General features: G+C 34.4%; 1 protein-coding gene across 4 annotated transcripts in view; it reads right to left on the bottom strand.

Moving 5' to 3' along the window:
• The window catches only part of CNTLN (centlein), a gene marked incomplete at its 5' end in the record, with an annotated part of 188,269 nt that overhangs the window by 37,907 nt on the left and 133,442 nt on the right, over window positions 1–16,920 (bottom strand). For all 4 annotated transcript variants that reach the window (XM_081151643.1, XM_081151645.1, XM_081151644.1 and 1 more), the window contains one exon: window positions 16,691–16,914. In XM_081151643.1, the coding sequence (XP_081007769.1) occupies window positions 16,691–16,914 (224 nt within the window). The remainder of the gene's footprint in view (window positions 1–16,690; window positions 16,915–16,920) is intronic.

Raw genomic sequence — 16,920 nt, 5'->3', positions numbered from 1 at the left:
AACTAGATGCTAGTTATTATTTATTTAAATGTAACATTGAAGGAAGCCTAAATCTCTGAAAAATAATTAACCCTCTAAGCAACCATAAGAAACAAGAATATACTGGAGAATCCATTCTTCAGTAATGGGCAGAGTGGTAGGCAGAATTCTCAGGTGATTCCCCAATCACCTACGCCCTTATACAATACCCTCCCCTCATATGTGGGTGGGCCTATGCATATGATGGGTTATCACTCCAATGATAACATTATTTGAATTATGTTATATGCAAAAAGAATTCTGTAGATGTAATTATGGCCCCTAATATGACTTTGAGTTAACCAAAAGCAAGGTTATCCCTGGTCCTGACCTAACCAGGTGAATCCTGTAAAAGAAGGTCAGGGGGCCCTCCCTGAGGTCAGAGAGACTCTCCTTTGAACTTGAAGAAGTAACTTGCCCTGTTATGAGAGGGCTATGTAGGAGGCTATAAGTCAAGGGTCTAAAGAAGGCCTCACAAGCTAAGAATGGTTCAGCAGCAATCAAGAAAACAGTGGTGGCCTGGCTGGGTGGCTCAGTTGGTTGGAGTGTTGTTCTGTGCACCAAAAGGTTATGGGTTCAATTTCCGGTCAGGGCACATATCAGAGGCAACTGATCTATGTCTCTCTCTCTCTCTCTCTCTCTCTCTCTCTCTCTCTCAAAATCAATAAAAACATATCCTTGGGTGAGAATGAAAAAAAGAAAACAGGGACCTCAGTCTTACAACCACAGAAAATAAATTTTCCTAGCACACACAGGAGCTTGGAAGGAAAGCCCAAGCTCCAGAAAGGAAGGCAATCCGGCTGACACTGATCACATCCTTGTGACACTGGGAGGCGGGACCCCACTAAGCTGTCCCAGACTCCCGACCCTCAGAAACTGTGAGGGAATGAGCGTGTGTGCTGTTTCTAAGGTGACAAATGTGTGGTGATTTTGTTACGTAGCATGAAAAACTAATGAATCCCAATTTTTAAAAAAGCAAGCCCTTTCTTGAACCTATCCCCTGTTCTCTTGCTGTCACCCTGCCCCACTATGGGCAAGTACCCTGAGCCCCATGGTATGCAGCTTTCATAACATCTTCCTCTGCTTCAATTTTCTTTTCCTTATCCATAATTTTATACTAATTTTATTTCTTAAATTGCTTTTTAAAAATGGTTCCATTTTCTGTGCTGGGAATATAAATTGCCTCTACCAGATCTGCACTTTGTAGTTTAAGTGCCAAGCAAAAGTCCTCTGGCCAGAAGCTTCCTTGGGCTGCTTTCAACAGGCACCGTGGGGCCCCATGAGCAGGGCAGCTGAGCCGCCCTTGACATCTTTCCTTTGTTCTCCTACATGGGAGTTCATTCATAAATTTCTTTTTTCTGGGCCCCAACTTAACATTTTCTGAAAGATTTTGATAAAGAATATCTAGATTCAGAAACTGATTCAATATCCATCAGTCATTTTTTTATACATACTATGTAGTAGGAACTGTACTAACTCTATGTTTTCAATGATAAACATTAGTTATTCTTGTCTTTAGGTAACTATTGGTCTATAACCTAGAAACATGTAATAAACTACATTAAATGCTCTGAAGAAATAAAAGGGGGGACTAAGGGAACTGCTGCTGCCTTTAAATCTTGTCTGGTACATGCTGGTTATAGCCAGTTTCCTTCCATGTATCCCTCTTGATTTCTTTTGTCAAATGTTTCCTTGATGCTAGATAGAACATTAAAGACCACAGCTACAACTACAGCCACCCTGATTTCCAATTTTTACTCTACAGAAAGTGTCACCAGTAAACTGAGGGCAGTCCTGAGGAGATCAGGGATCTCTTCTCCAGCCTCAGTAAACATTTTAATGTTCAAAAATGAATGAATTATCAGAAAAAATAAAAGAAGGCCTGTGGAAAACATTTTATTCTCCAGTGCAAGTGAAAAGTAAAAATAAGTAAAATTAGAAGGCTTTTGTGAAAATAAGTAAAGGGCTTAAAAAAATTAAATCTAAAAGAATAATCTCCCCAATCACCCTGCACACAATATATGTTTAGGTACTCTCAGATCTTGATACCTCCAAAGAAGAAAATACTCAACATCTCCCTATTCGACGGACACGCTGCTAGTTGTGGCATGAGTAATGAAAATGCTTTTGACCATTCAGCCAGTTTAGGAGCAGCGTTCCAAGGGAAAGGAATAGGATGTGGGATGGCTCTTACTTCTAATAAGAGGCAGATTCTGACCTAATGTTTTTCTGAACAGTAACCGCACTACAGCATTGAAAGACATTGTTCAGTTCTCCCCATATGTTTTTCACCACTGGATTAGAAACTTAAAGTAATGAACCATTTTAAAAATTTGGAAAACATTTTTACTTGGGATAGTGGGGTCTGAAAAGTAGACACATGGAAATTCTAGAAAATCCACCTAAATGTGAGGTTGAATGTCAGGGTCACAGGAGCTGGGTTTCTGGGAAGTCTACGGAGGAAATACTTGGTGGCAGAAGGATTCTTTCCAGTCCATGCTGGGGCAAAGGTTAGATGTCAACTGTTGGAAAAGGTCAATCAGTAACCAGAGTAAAAAGTGAGGGTCAGTTCCCATCTATAAAAATAGTGGAGTCTGTTATTTTTCTTTCTCCTTTTGAAACCCAAAGGCCTTGACACTCAAAGTAGGGAAAAGCAATCATTAAGTGGGAATAGTCTGTTTCCAATTATTTCACCAAAATCTTTAATCTTGAATTCTGCATACGACTGAGAATATTGAATGAAGTTATTTCATGGTAAATACATAAACAAATTCATTTATATTTCACAATCAGATTATTCTCGTTCATACTTGAGTAGAGGCAGCAATTTTAAAATCTTATTGAGATTTTTAAAACTCATCATAATTTTGTTACCATAATTAAAGCAAAAGAGACTGAAGAGAAAACTCTGGTTGAACAATATCTACGTAAATCCTATGGGCAAGAACCTCCTAGAAAGTCACCATGATCTTAATGATCTTTCCTCCTCGGTGAATAGAATCAATATTCTTTCATTGGGAATATCATTCTTTTAAAAAGAATAAAATTAAAAGAAATAAAGTTCTGTACATTGCACATGTATAAAACTAAAAGCATAGTCACTTAATTAAAACATTGTATGAGTTGCAAAGAAAATTACATGGGTTTCTAGGTCACTAGCAGAATATTTTCCATATAACTACTTATCTATAAAAATAAATGGTTCAGATTAGTAACTCTTTCAAATTAGTAACAAGTCTTTTCAATTTAAAACAGGAGTTTTCCTGTTATACTGAAAATCTTTCAGAAAATGAATTAAAAATTTTAAACCACTGAGCAAAAAACAAACAAAAAAACAGAACAAAAATTTTAACCAGAGATGAAATTATTTATGTAACAAATTTTCTTATGAAAAATATACTGAGTTACTACATCACTCATCTATAAACCATTTTCTGAAAAATGCAGTTATTAAAAGCCTACAGGATGTTTCGCAAAATGTCAAGCAAATGAAGGTAATATAGAGGACTTTTTACCAATGCTTTTGCTAGTAGTTAGACTTCAGTAGCCTTTAGAGACCATTAAGTACCTTTTGGCTAATTGGCCAATGGTAGATTAATCCTCTTTTTATTCTAGCAGCACTATTTTAACACCCTTTACACTCTGTCAGTGTAGTGTCTGAATGACAAAATAATATTGTGCATGAATAATAAGCAGAAAAGTTAAATTAACATTTCATGTTTCACATGCCATACCTATGTGTCAGAAGAACTTTCTTTTTAAGTCACTGACATTCAACTTTTTTAAACAACCTCTTGTTGACATCTTATTGAGGTGAATCTTCCTAATTACTGCTAATTGCCTATCAAGAAAAAACTCTATTCATGAAGTGCAGTTGTCTAGTACAGATGAATCCAGCTCCAGTGTGCACATTAAAGACAAAGCATGACACTTAAGGTCCTACTTTGTTATAAGGCCATACTAAATATGGTTAGCAATTAAGTAAGCAGTTTTTTATGATACTGAAAATGCCAATCTGTCTTGATGTGTTCAAATTAGATTCTATCAAAGAAATATGGATATCTGCATATGGGTAAGAGAGAGAGATGCTACTCTCAGTAACATTTACAAGAAGTAAAATTAATTCAATGCCCTTACACTTTGTCATGTAAGTTCTAGGTAATGCCCAATTAAATAATCATTTTGTAAACATGCTTGAATATGATTTACCCCAAATGAAAATCACTATTATTTCAAGGGTCAAATTATTTTAAAATGTTTACTAATACTTTAAATTCTCAAAACAGCCCCACACACTGGAAACATTTAATATGTATATTTTAGTTTGTTTTAATAGTTTTGACATTATAGGCATTTATAGTAAATATTAATCTGTGATACTAGCAATACAGTGTGTTTCAAAATAATCTGAATAACTAAACTAATGAATATTACCTGAACTGAAATTTAACCACATCACTTAAACTTCTATCTCCACAACTATGGGAAAAGAATCAGTACAAATATATGTGAAGTTTGGAAAATTAACTAACACAACTGACTTTCAAGTATTCATGAAAAAATACTTGATACATTTATAGCAAGAAGAGTCAATCGTAGATTCGCTGTTATTTCAAATCTTCTACTCTATTTATGAAGATAAAAGCCCCCTTGAAACTTACCCACCAAATACTATCAAACTATACAACATCTGCAGAAGTCTTATGAAGACTGTCTGATCCTCCTCTAAGTAAACTTGGTTTTCCTAAGCAACAGATTTCAATACTTTTATTGTTTTTCCATCCTGCTGAGATGATATTACTTCTTACTGTACTGTATTTTATTGCACAAAAAGGTCTTTGTGGACTGGCCTGAGAAAACTAATGCTCACATATAGTACTGTTACTAAATGGAAGTGAGAGTCTAAACGATTAAAAATTGGTCCTAATACTTAATTTTTATCTAGTCTTCAAAAGATGTTGATATTCTTTAAAATAATTTTTGACTTCTAAAAATTTGTTAGACCATAATATATATTTCTGTAATTCATATTTTAGAAGATAAAGCATTTTCAACAAATATGCCTCTAAAAAGCATGTATATGAACATTAAATTTACATTATACTGGAATCAATTCACAAGGATAATGCATTATCATGCTAATATAAAATATTACCAACTTTTGGGATAATAAAGGCTAAAGATTGTAATTTCTAGCTCCAACTTTATATATTTGAACTTGTAAAATGATATAGATTGATAAGTAGGTACTATATAAATAGCATGTTAACATTTAGAAATTGAAATATTTTACTGATAGGGTCAATAGTTAACTGTATGTCTTTCCTCAGATGTAATACATCTAAGCTCTGCAAACAAATTACTTGGATGAAAGCCAGTTGGGGAATTTTAAAAAGCCTACAACTCATTACAAATTTAACAGCAGCATTACTAAGTCTTCATATGATTTTGATTAAATTTATAAATATACCCTACTAAAATTCTCAAGGGAAACAACTCAGTAATGTTTGTCTCTATTCCCTGTGTTTCATAAATTTCAAAAGAATAAAAAAAATGGACTTTTCTTTAAAAGAATAGTTTTTGCAGTGTTTGAATCTGATAAAATAAAAGTTACCAATACCACTTATAATGGGATTCTTGTCATTAAAAACTGATGTTTGAAAATTACTAAAAAAATTAACTTTCATGGCATAGAGTAGTAGTTTCTTTTTAAAAAGTAAATAAGAGATTTACAAGAAACTTCTCATCTGTTTCACTTTAAAAAGCCCTTTTTTAAATACAAAAGTTTCACATAGGAACCTCTTCCATTATCCTTCACTTAATTTTCTATTTCAAATTATCTTAGTTTATCACATTCTTTCAAGTAGTAAGGCTTGACCTAACAGAGTAGGTACTCAGTAAATTATCTGAATCTCAATCAGTCGTGCTATGTGATTCATATAAATCTTTGGGAAGAAAGTAGTCTGGAGTTTTTGTTTTTATTAATGGAGCTGGTCCCTCTGCTTTTCTCCTGGATCAGTGATTCTCAAAGAGTACACACTGCCTGGATATGTATGCTGGAAATCAGTGGGGCACTTCTGAGTACCACAATGATTGACACTGAAATGGGTGAGATCCAGGAACACTAGATGTACTGCAATGTGTAGTTCAGTACCACCCAACAGAAACTGCCCTGTATCCTACATGATTTTTAAATTTCCTGCCAATTATTCATGTGGATGAAAGATATTTATATAAAAAATGAACCTAAATCCTAAATTAAAAATTACATATAAACAAAGTCCTTTTCCCTGTGGTCCTAGAAATGTATAAACCATGTAAATTAAGGGAAGACTAAAGAAGAGAAAGAGAAATCCCTTTCTTCTCTGGGGTCTAGGCCATAAGGATATTACCACAGGACCAGTATCCACAACCATGGAGAAAGCTAATCTGAGAGGAAGAGATGTGAGATAAAGAAAAACACTGAAGTCCTGGCTGGGTGGCTCAGTTGTTTGGAACTTCATCCCATACACCAAGGGGCTGCAGGTTCAATTCCTAGTCAGGGCACATACCTAGGTTGCAAGTTTGATCTCTGGTCAGAGCACATGTGGGAGGCAACTAATTGATATTTCTCCCTCACACATCAATGCCTCTTTCTCTCTGGTTAGATAAAAAAAGAAAAACATTAAAGATATTAGAGTGTACAGTTCCAGTTATCACTATTCTTTTTAAAAAATATGTTTTTATTCATTTTTAGACAGAGAGGAAAGGAGAGGGATAGAGAAGTAACAACATTGATCGGCTGCCTCCTGCACATCCACTAGTGGGGATTGAGCCCGAAACCCAGGCATGTACCCTGACCAGGAATTGAACAGGTCTCTTGGTCCATGGGTTGACGCTCAACCACTGAGCGACACCAGGCAGGCTATCACTATTCTTCCTGTGTCTGTTCTCTTCAGTTCATCCTTTGATTATGTAAGCTTTTTTCCCTTGTATTAGTTTGAGTTCAGTTTCTATTACTTGCTATCAAGAGAGTTCTGCTAGTAAGATGTACTGAGAAAAGTCCAACAACCCCTTCTCAGTTGTCTTATTTTTGATTCCTCTATGGCATCTGACACTGTTAACCAACTATGACACTGTTAAGCAACTATTGTCTTTTTCTTGTTAAAACACACCCCCTCCCTGTTCCTGTATTCCAGCACTCTCCCACCTTCTCCTCCGCCCCCTCTTCTGCCCAGATATCTCATACTCCCCCACCCCAAACTGAGCTTGCTGCAAAGATTTGCTCCAACCCCAGCATTCTTTCTCTGGGATAATGGCATCAATAGTTTTTTTCCTTCATTTTTATGAAATATTTCAAGTGTGCAATAGATATATAAAGGAAAATATAATGAATGTCCATAAATCACCCACTCAGCAAAAACAATGGATTACCAATACAGTTGGAGGTCATGAATCTCATTTGAATCGCCAGAAGTAATCACTATCCTGAATACCTTTAATGTTTATAATTTCTTTATACTTTTAATACATATATGTATTTCAAAAAAACATATAGCAACTTTAAGACATTTCTTTTTTCACATTTTAACATCCCTAAGTTTTACACTCAAATATCCTACTGTTCACTTGATAGCTTCACTTCAGTGACAAATTACCATTTGGTTACACTGATAAGCTGTCATTTATTTTAGTCCCTAGGGATTAATATTTCTTTTTTTGGCAAGCTCTGATGTTCATTTATAAGAATATTTGCTACATTCTATCCAACTTTCTTGGTATGCTTTCATATGAGGTTCCCCCATACAATATTTAGTATGTTATATTTTCACACATATACTCTGTCATCAACTTTCCAGTCACTTTAGTTAGAATCCTGGCAGGTATCTTAAATATTTCACTTTTTAAAAACCTTCCCATGTATAATTGTCATCAAACCCTGTTATACCACTGTAAAATAACACTTTCTATTTCTATTATAATTGTCTAGATACTTATCATCTCTTGCCTTGATAGTTAAACAATCTCTTATCTTGCTGCTTATATTTATTCTCTCAAACTTGAGTCTCGGTCCTCACTGTACATCAGAACCACCTCAGAGCTTTTAAAAACTAGCAAAGTGCAGGGACCATCCCCAGCTATTGATTTAACTGGTCTAGGGTAGGGCCTTGGGCATAAATATTTTGAAAAGCTACCCAAGTAAGGTAGCATGCAGTTAGGGTAAAGAATCACAACTATACCAAATTACTCACTATTCTCAACAAACCACATCTCAACTTGATGCCTTTTAAAGCTTTACATCTTCTAATGACTTTGTTCCACACACACAACTTTCAAAATCAACCAAATTTTAAGTCTAAGGTCAAATGATATATTTATTAAATAATGACAGCAATAAATGACTGTCTATTCTATCTACTACACACACACACACACACACACACACACACACACACCAATCATGCTACATATATCACAATTCCTTTGTATTGTGGTACTCATGTCCAACTCCCCTATTGGTACCTTATATAGGACAAGAACCATGTTTAATTTGTAGTTAGATATCCCATTATTAGAGTGCTTTATATATGTTAGATGCATTAAACTAAATTGAATTGTAGCAAACATAAACACATATATCTACCCACGTGCAAACCAAACTCTTAAAATACATGCATATTTAAATATAATAATCACACAGTAAGAAAAATATTATATTTTGTCACTTCAAGGCATGTTGCTTTTGTAATATTTACCTGAAAGTATATTGATGCAAAGAATGAAAACACTACTAGGAATATATTATATAGGAATATAGGAAAGCACTGTGCAATATATTATAACACTTTTCATTATAAACAGAAATAAATACTGTGCAATATATTATAACACTTTTCATTATAAACAGAAATAAATACTGTGCAATATATTATAACATTGTTCATTATAAAGAGTTATTCAGGTCACATTTTCTTAATATTTTCTGTGGTAAGATCGCAAATGCATCTGAAAACAGTATAAGTATGACTGTACAGTATAGAATATTCTAAGTGATAATAATAGTTCCTTACAAAGTCTAATATAAGACAGACATCCTGTTAACAAATATCACTCGGTTCATCTAGAAGATAAGACGTAGGAATAAGATAGTCACGTCCGATTCCACATGGATTCTCAGATGAGATCCTGGTTTTTGCACAGTTTACCTTGCGAACATGATCCAAGTGACATTTCACAAATTCCTGGATAAATGTTGCTACACTCTGCTAGGAGAGAGACAGGCTATGTCACGCACAGATCAATAATAGCACTGTGTTTCATCAGCCTCAAAATCAAAAGTGCTTCATCTGGCAAAAGCCATCGCCCTGGAGAATCTGACATATATAAACCAAATTCCCTACAAGGAATGTATACTACACAAGCTTATTGGGGTAAAAGAAAACTTGAGAGAGAGTTCTCCAGGCCATATTCTGTAAAGCATCCCTTCTCTAACTTTTGGAAATATTGTGATGCCTCCTTTTGTTACACAAAACATTGGGAGTTATACAGAAAGGGAGAAATAGCCTTGGGTGAGGAGATAAAAGGAGTATTCTCTTCTTTTAGAAAACATATAGGCCATTGTGCAAATCCAGGTTCAGAAAATTAAATGCCTACAGTAACCAGAAATTTATCATAAATAAGAGATGGGGGCCTAGTAGGATTTGTGACAAACGGGAGATAGTACCTCTTCTCCCTGAAAGCACCATACACTACATTACCTTTTATATCAAAGTCATGCCTTCCAATGCTTTCATGACACTATTAATCTACTAACTGGTTTGTTAACTTTTTAGTCAGCTCCTTCAATGCCATCAATGCCTTCATTCCTTAATGTGAATGGATATTCAGTCTTGACCCTATGTATACTTGCTCTTCCATTTCTAACTCTCAAATTCATTCTCTAGTTCCCAATCACAAAGACCTGTAGGATTCTTTCACTTACATGTCAAATTACTACCTCAAACTTAATAGATTACAACTGAATTCTTCCTTTGTTTTATGCTAAACTTAAAGAAAAAGGCTCTGGGAAATGTTGCGTGTAGGAAGTGATACATGAACCAGGCTTTGAGTGATGTGCTGGATTTAGAATGATGAAAAGAAGAAGGTTCTTGGAGTAAAAAATAATTTTTTAATTCTTGATAAAAAATATGCATTATCATATAAATGACTTGGTAAAAACTCCATCCTTTTATTGAGAATGTACTATTCTCTGTAAAAGACAATGATGAGAGAATGAGAAGACCCATTCTGTCACAGACTGGGAGAAAATATTTGCAAAAGATACAGCTGATAAAGGACTATTATTCAAAATATACAAAGAACACTTAAAACTTAGCAGTAAGAAAACATGCAACCCAATTAAAAAATGGGCAGGGAAGAGACATATGAGAAAATGCTCAACGTCACTAACCATCAGAGAGATGTAAATTAAAACCAGAATGAGGTATCACTTCACACCTGTAAGAATGGCTCCATCAACAAATCAACAAATGACTTGTGCTGGCGAGGGTGTGGAGAAAGGGGAACCCTAGGGCACTGCTGGTGGGAATGCAGACTGGGGCAGCCACTATGGAAAACAGTATGGAGGTTCCTCAAAAATTAAAAATGGAGCTACCTTTTGACCCAGTGATCCCACTTCTAGGAATATATCCTAAGAATCCTGAAACACTAATCAGAAAAAATATATGCACCCCTATGTTCATAGCAGCGCAATTTACAATAGCTAAGATCTGGAAACAGCCCAAGTGCCCATAAGTAGATGAGTGGATAAAAAAGCTGTGGGACATTTACACCATGGAATACTACACAGCTGTAAAGAAGAAGGTTCTTGTACCCTTTGGGACAGTATGGATGGACCTGGAGAAAATTATGCTAAGTGAAATAATCCAGGCAGAGAAGGACAAACATCACATGATCTCACTTATATGTGGAATCTAAAGAACTTAATAAACTGATGAACAGAATAGATTCAATGACATGGAAACATAGATCAGACTGACAAATGTCAGAGGGAGGGAGAAGGGCGGGTGGGTAGAGGGGAAGAGAGTAACCAAATAATTTATATGCATATATGCACAACCCAAGGACACAGACAATGGCGGTGAGGGGGATTGAGGAGGGGGGTGGGATGGGGTGGAATGGGTTATTGGGGAGATAAAGGGACATTTGTAATATTTTAAATAAAATTTTAAAAAATGGGCAAGAGACCCAAACAAACACCTTACCAAAGAAGATAAACAGATGACAAATAAGCATTTAAAAAGATGTTCTACATCATATGTCATCAGGGACATGTAAATTAAAGCAACAATGGGATATTACTGCATACCTATTAGAACAGAGAAAATCCAGAACACTAACAAGACCAAATGCTGGTGAGAATTCAAAGTCAAAGGAATCTCACTCATTGCTGGTGAGAATGCAAAATGGAACAGACTTTGGAAGACAGTATGGCGGTTACTTACAAAACTAAACAGATCTTACCATATGATCCAGCAATTCCATTCCTTGGTATTTGCCCAAAAGCACTGAAAAGTTATGTGCACACAAAAACCTTCAGGTAGATGTTTATAACAGCTTTATTCTTAATTGCCAAAGAATGGAAGCAATCAATATCTCCTTCAGTAGAACAGATAAACTATGGAACATCCAGACAATGGACTATTATTCAGCATTAAAAGAAATGAACTACTGAGCTATGAAAAGACATGGAGGAACCTTAAATACATATTACTAAGAGAAAGAAGCCAATCTGAAAAGCCTCCATATTGTATGATTCCAACTACAGCAACATCTCTTTTATTGCACTTTGCTTTATTGCGCTTCACAGATGTTGAATATTTTACAAATTGAAGGAAAGACCCTTCACTAGCAAGAAAAATTATGATTTGCTTTATTATGTTACTTGTTTTATTATGGTGGTCTGGAGTTGAACCCCAATATCTCTGAGGTATGCCTGTATATAACATTCTTGAAAAGGCAAAACTATGGAGACAGTAAAAAGAACAATGGTTGCCAGGGATTGGAGGAGGGATAAATAAGAATAGCACAGAGGATTTTTAGGGCAGTGAAAATGGATACATGTCATCATACATCTGTCCAAACCCAAAGAATGTACAACACCAAGAGTGAACCTTAAGGTAAACTATGGACTTTGGGTGATGATGATGTATCAATATAGGTTTGTCAGTTATAATAAATGTACCTCTCTGGTGGGGATATTGATAACGGGGGAGTTCATGCACGTGTAGGGGCAGGAGATATATGGGAAATCTCTGTACATTCCCCTTAATTTTGCTAAACCTAAAGCAGCTCCAAAAATTAATGTCTTAATAAAAAAATACAAATTCATTGCTCACAAGTTCTACCTTTGGAAAAACACTAAAACAGAGCCCAGCCAAGGAAAGAATTGCCTTTCTTCTGTTTTTAATAATATGTTCCTCATTTCCATCTGAGACCTCTCCAGAATGCCTTTAATGTCCGTATCTCTAGTATGCACCTCAAAACTCTTCCAGAATCTACCCATTATCCAAAGTTGCTTCCACATTTTTAGGTATTTGTTAAACATCATCCAACTCCCAGGACCAAAATCTGTACTAGTCTACTAGAGTTGCCAAAATTTAAAACAAAAAAACAAAAAAAAACATAGACTGGGTGCTTTAAACAACAGATGCTTAATTTCTTACAATTCTGGAGGCTGGAACTATGAGATCAGAATGCCAGCATGGTCTGGTTCTGATGAGAATTCTCTTTCTGGCTTGTAGACAGTTATTTCTCAATCTGTCCCCCCATGGTGGAGAGAGAGAGCTCTGGTGTCTCTTGTCTTGTAAGGGCACAAAGCCCAACATGAGGGCCCCTTCCTTACAACCTCATCTAAACCTAATTACCTCCCCAAAACCCCCTCTCCAAATACCATAACTTTAGGGACTAAGACTTCAACATATGATTTGGTTGGGGGGGGGAGGGATAATTAAATCTATAGTGATAAAACACCTCTTGAAATCCATTTTGCCACTTAAACAAGCACAGAGAGAAAATTAATAACATAATTCATATAAATGAATGATAAGGATTATTCTGCTTTCTCTAAACACATTATTTCAGGAGAGAGCTTTTTAGAAAATAAATTTTAAAGTATGTAAAATTTCACAAATATTTACATTTGTTATCTATCAGTTGATATACATAATTATTTACTACTTAAAATAAAACATTCAAAAGAATTTCTAAAAGGTGCACTTATGTGCAAAGTTTCATTTTATTTTATGATATGGATTGTGGTCATTTGCCTCAGTGAGTCAATGCTGTTTACATCTGTATGATGACACATATGTAACTATAAGGAATTTCCACGGTCATAATACACTTAAGGAACATTACTGGAATAAAAAAGGTTGCATTTACATCTTGTTATTCTTAAGATTTGGGACTCATTTTCCATATGTTTCAGATGTAATGTAAGTTTCTTAAGTCAAAGAATTGAGTATTCAAACTGGAAAAGCTAGTCAATACTGTTAGCTTTAACATATTTCTAGTCCCTGTTCATTTTTGCAATAGAAAATTGAATGTTAGGAAAAGAAAATATATTGTTTCTATTAGAAACTAATTTTTAAAAAATTAACCTTAAATATATTTACTTTGTCAAGTTTTATAATAATTGAAGTTAAGTGCTTCATGTAATCGAAGGTTCCTTACATACCTAAAAATGTTACATAGCTCTTAGATTTTACCATAAGATTTATTCCCTAATAAATTTTTATGTCAGCAGTAGGCTTTATTAATTTGAATAATGATTTTTACTATATTATTCTGTCACCGATGAATGTATTATCAGTAAAATTCATTCAGACAGTACTACTTGTCTCTTATTTTCCTATTTAAAATCAACATTTAAAAACTGTTTTATTGCCTGGCCGGGTGTGGCTCAGCGGTTGAGCATCGACCTAGGATCCAGGTGATCGGGGTTCAATTCCTGGTCAGGGCACATGCCCGGGTTGTGGGCTCAATCAATGACTCTCTCATCACTGATGTTTCTATCTCTCTCTCTCTCCCTCTACTTTCCTCTCTCTGAAATCAATAAAGATATATTTAAAAAAACAAAACAAAACAAAAACTGTTTTACTGAGATATAAATTCACATACCATACTATTCACCCATTTAAAGTGTACAATGAATGTTTTTAGTATATTCACAAATATGTTTAACTATGAACACAGTCAATTTTAGAACCTTTTCATCACTTTAAAAAAGAAACCTGTACACTTTAGCATTCACTCCCATATTCTTATGTCCCTCCCAGTCCTAAGCATTTACTAATCTACTTTCTGTCTCTAAAGATTTGCCTATTCTGGATATTTCATATAAATAGAATGTGTGTTCTGTGACTTGCTTCTTTCACTAGATTTAATGTTTCTAACGTTCATCCATGTTGTAACATATATCAATACTTCATTATTCTTTTGTGGTTTAATCATATTCCCTTGTATGTATATATCACAATTTATTTACCCATTCCTTAACTAATGGGCATGTGTCCTCCAGATTCCCAGGAATGTGTCTCAGAGCCTTTCAAAACTCTTATGAATATCTAACTTCCCAGCTCTTCCTTTTGAGCTATTTAGTTAATATATTGCTTAAACTAAACTAGAATCCATCACCTCGGGTAGACCACAGTTAAAACACTTGCCTGTAATTGTTTCTGAGAACACCATGTCCTCCCCACCACTCCTTCTTCTCCCCCAGGAAAAAGGCACTCTTTTTAACTGGGGTCTTCCAGGGAACCATCAGACAGGTCAAATGATGATAATTATTTGGGAATGGGGCTTTGAAGGTGCTCCAGCTCCATTCTGCTTCTTCTGGAAGCTGCCAGGCTGTATAGACCATCATATTTCCCAGGCTACTACTGAGCTAGGAGAGTGGGGGATGGAACTAAGGCAAATTAAAATGCCGCAGTTTCCTGTTCTTATTTAGATTCAGCTGGGGTTTTTGTTTGTTTGTTTGTTTTTAATAAACACTCCCCAGATTGTTACAAGGCCTTGGATAATTTCCAGAGTTTCAGAGAGGAATGTAAGCGTTCCTCAACATGCACAGTCTCAATAAAATGCTTTATAGTTTTCATGTAAAATACTTTTATTTGGTCTTCAGTCATTTTAATAAGGAATTCATGTGTTAGAAACTTGTAACTTTGAGTCATCAATTAATTGCCTTAAAATATTACATTAACCCTTAGAAGATTAGATTATGTACCTAGTGTTATGAAAACTGACTATTTATGCCTCTTTTTATTGTTTTTATGGAGGAGTAAATTTTCAAAGTCCTACATTCTGCAATATGGAAAACTTTGAAAACATTATGCTAAGTGAATGAAGCCAGACACAAAGCTCACATATTGTATGATTCCATCTATATGAAATGCCTAGAATAGGCAAAACCACATAGACAGAACATAGATTAGTGGTTGTTTCGGGCTGGGAGAGACCAGGGAATGGAAGAATGACAGCTAAAGGGCACAGGGCCTATATTTAAGGTTATAAAAAAATGTTCTAAAATTGATTTTGGTGATGTTGCACAACTTTTTCAATATTGTAAAAAACAATGAATTAAATGAGAGAATTGTATGGTATGTAAATTATTTCTCATTAAAGTTATTACAAAAATAATAATAGTGGGTGATTTCAATACTTCACTCTCAATAATTGATAAATAGAAAATCAGCAAGGACATGGATGAGCTGGATGTCACTATTAACCAAGTGAACCATATATATATGGAACATGAATCAGCTTTGGATATAAGGCTACTTGGAATAAAGCGAAAACATTTCTTATTAGTATAACAAGTATAACATTAAGTCCTTTAAAATTAAAACACTTCAGAGTATTGCTGAATCAAAGCACTAGATGTTAGAAGTAGAGAATTTAAGTATAATTTAAAAATTTTGTGATTGTGATTTAAAATTTATTTTCTAAAATGTTTGAAAGAATTCTGTGTAAAACAACAAACTTCCAAAATTCATTACTTATACAAGCCAATACCTTTAGGAATGGAGAGTTAAGAAACAATCTTTTCTTTTCCATTTGCTTTAAGATTAAATTATGATAACCAGCAATAATATATAATGTCTAAAAATTGTTATAGAAAACTCAATTCACCTGAATAAAAGAAGCACAAATAAATTATAGGAACATATTAATATAGAGATTTATATTAAAACCTTCACATTTTAAACTAGCATTTGTAAATAAGAACTGAGGCAATTAACCACTTAATGTGATTTATAATGATAAATTCAAACTTTTAGACATGGGCAAATGAGCAAGCTATATGTATTTGTGGAGCCTGCATTCCAAATCTAAGGTATAATGCAATAAATATATAAAAACATTAGGATGAGAAAAACTAAGTGAAAATGGAATGCTAGTAAAGTCTTTGTCTTTTTGATTTAGTGTTCTCTCCCTCATAAAGATTGTTCCTTAATATAACCTTGTTAAAGAAATCTAGGTATTAAACTAATTATACTAGTTAGTGGTGCCTACAAAATTTTTTAACTCATAGACATGTCTAACCCAAATATGAATCAAACAATACATGTAAAACAAAATATATACTTTTATAATATAGTCTATTATAATTTCTTTTTTAAGTTCCCTTTACCTTTATTGTCTGTCTGCTTGTCTGAAATCGTTGATCAGATACTTGCTGCTGATGAAGGAGCTTTTCATTGACTTCTTTATATTCTTTAACAGATAATTCTGCTGTTTTTTTGGCATTCTGAAGTACACTGTTTTGTTGTTGCAAGGATATAATCCGTTCTCGTAATAAAATAACATTACTACTTGATTTCTGGGTAGTTATATTTTTCAATTTTTCTCTGTTAACTGAGA

The sequence above is a fragment of the Miniopterus schreibersii genome (genome assembly GCF_964146895.1).
Source record: "Miniopterus schreibersii genome assembly, chromosome: 11".
Taxonomy (NCBI): domain Eukaryota; kingdom Metazoa; phylum Chordata; class Mammalia; order Chiroptera; family Miniopteridae; genus Miniopterus; species Miniopterus schreibersii.
Note: the sequence above shows the minus strand (reverse complement) of the source record. Positions and strands in the feature narration are given on the sequence as shown.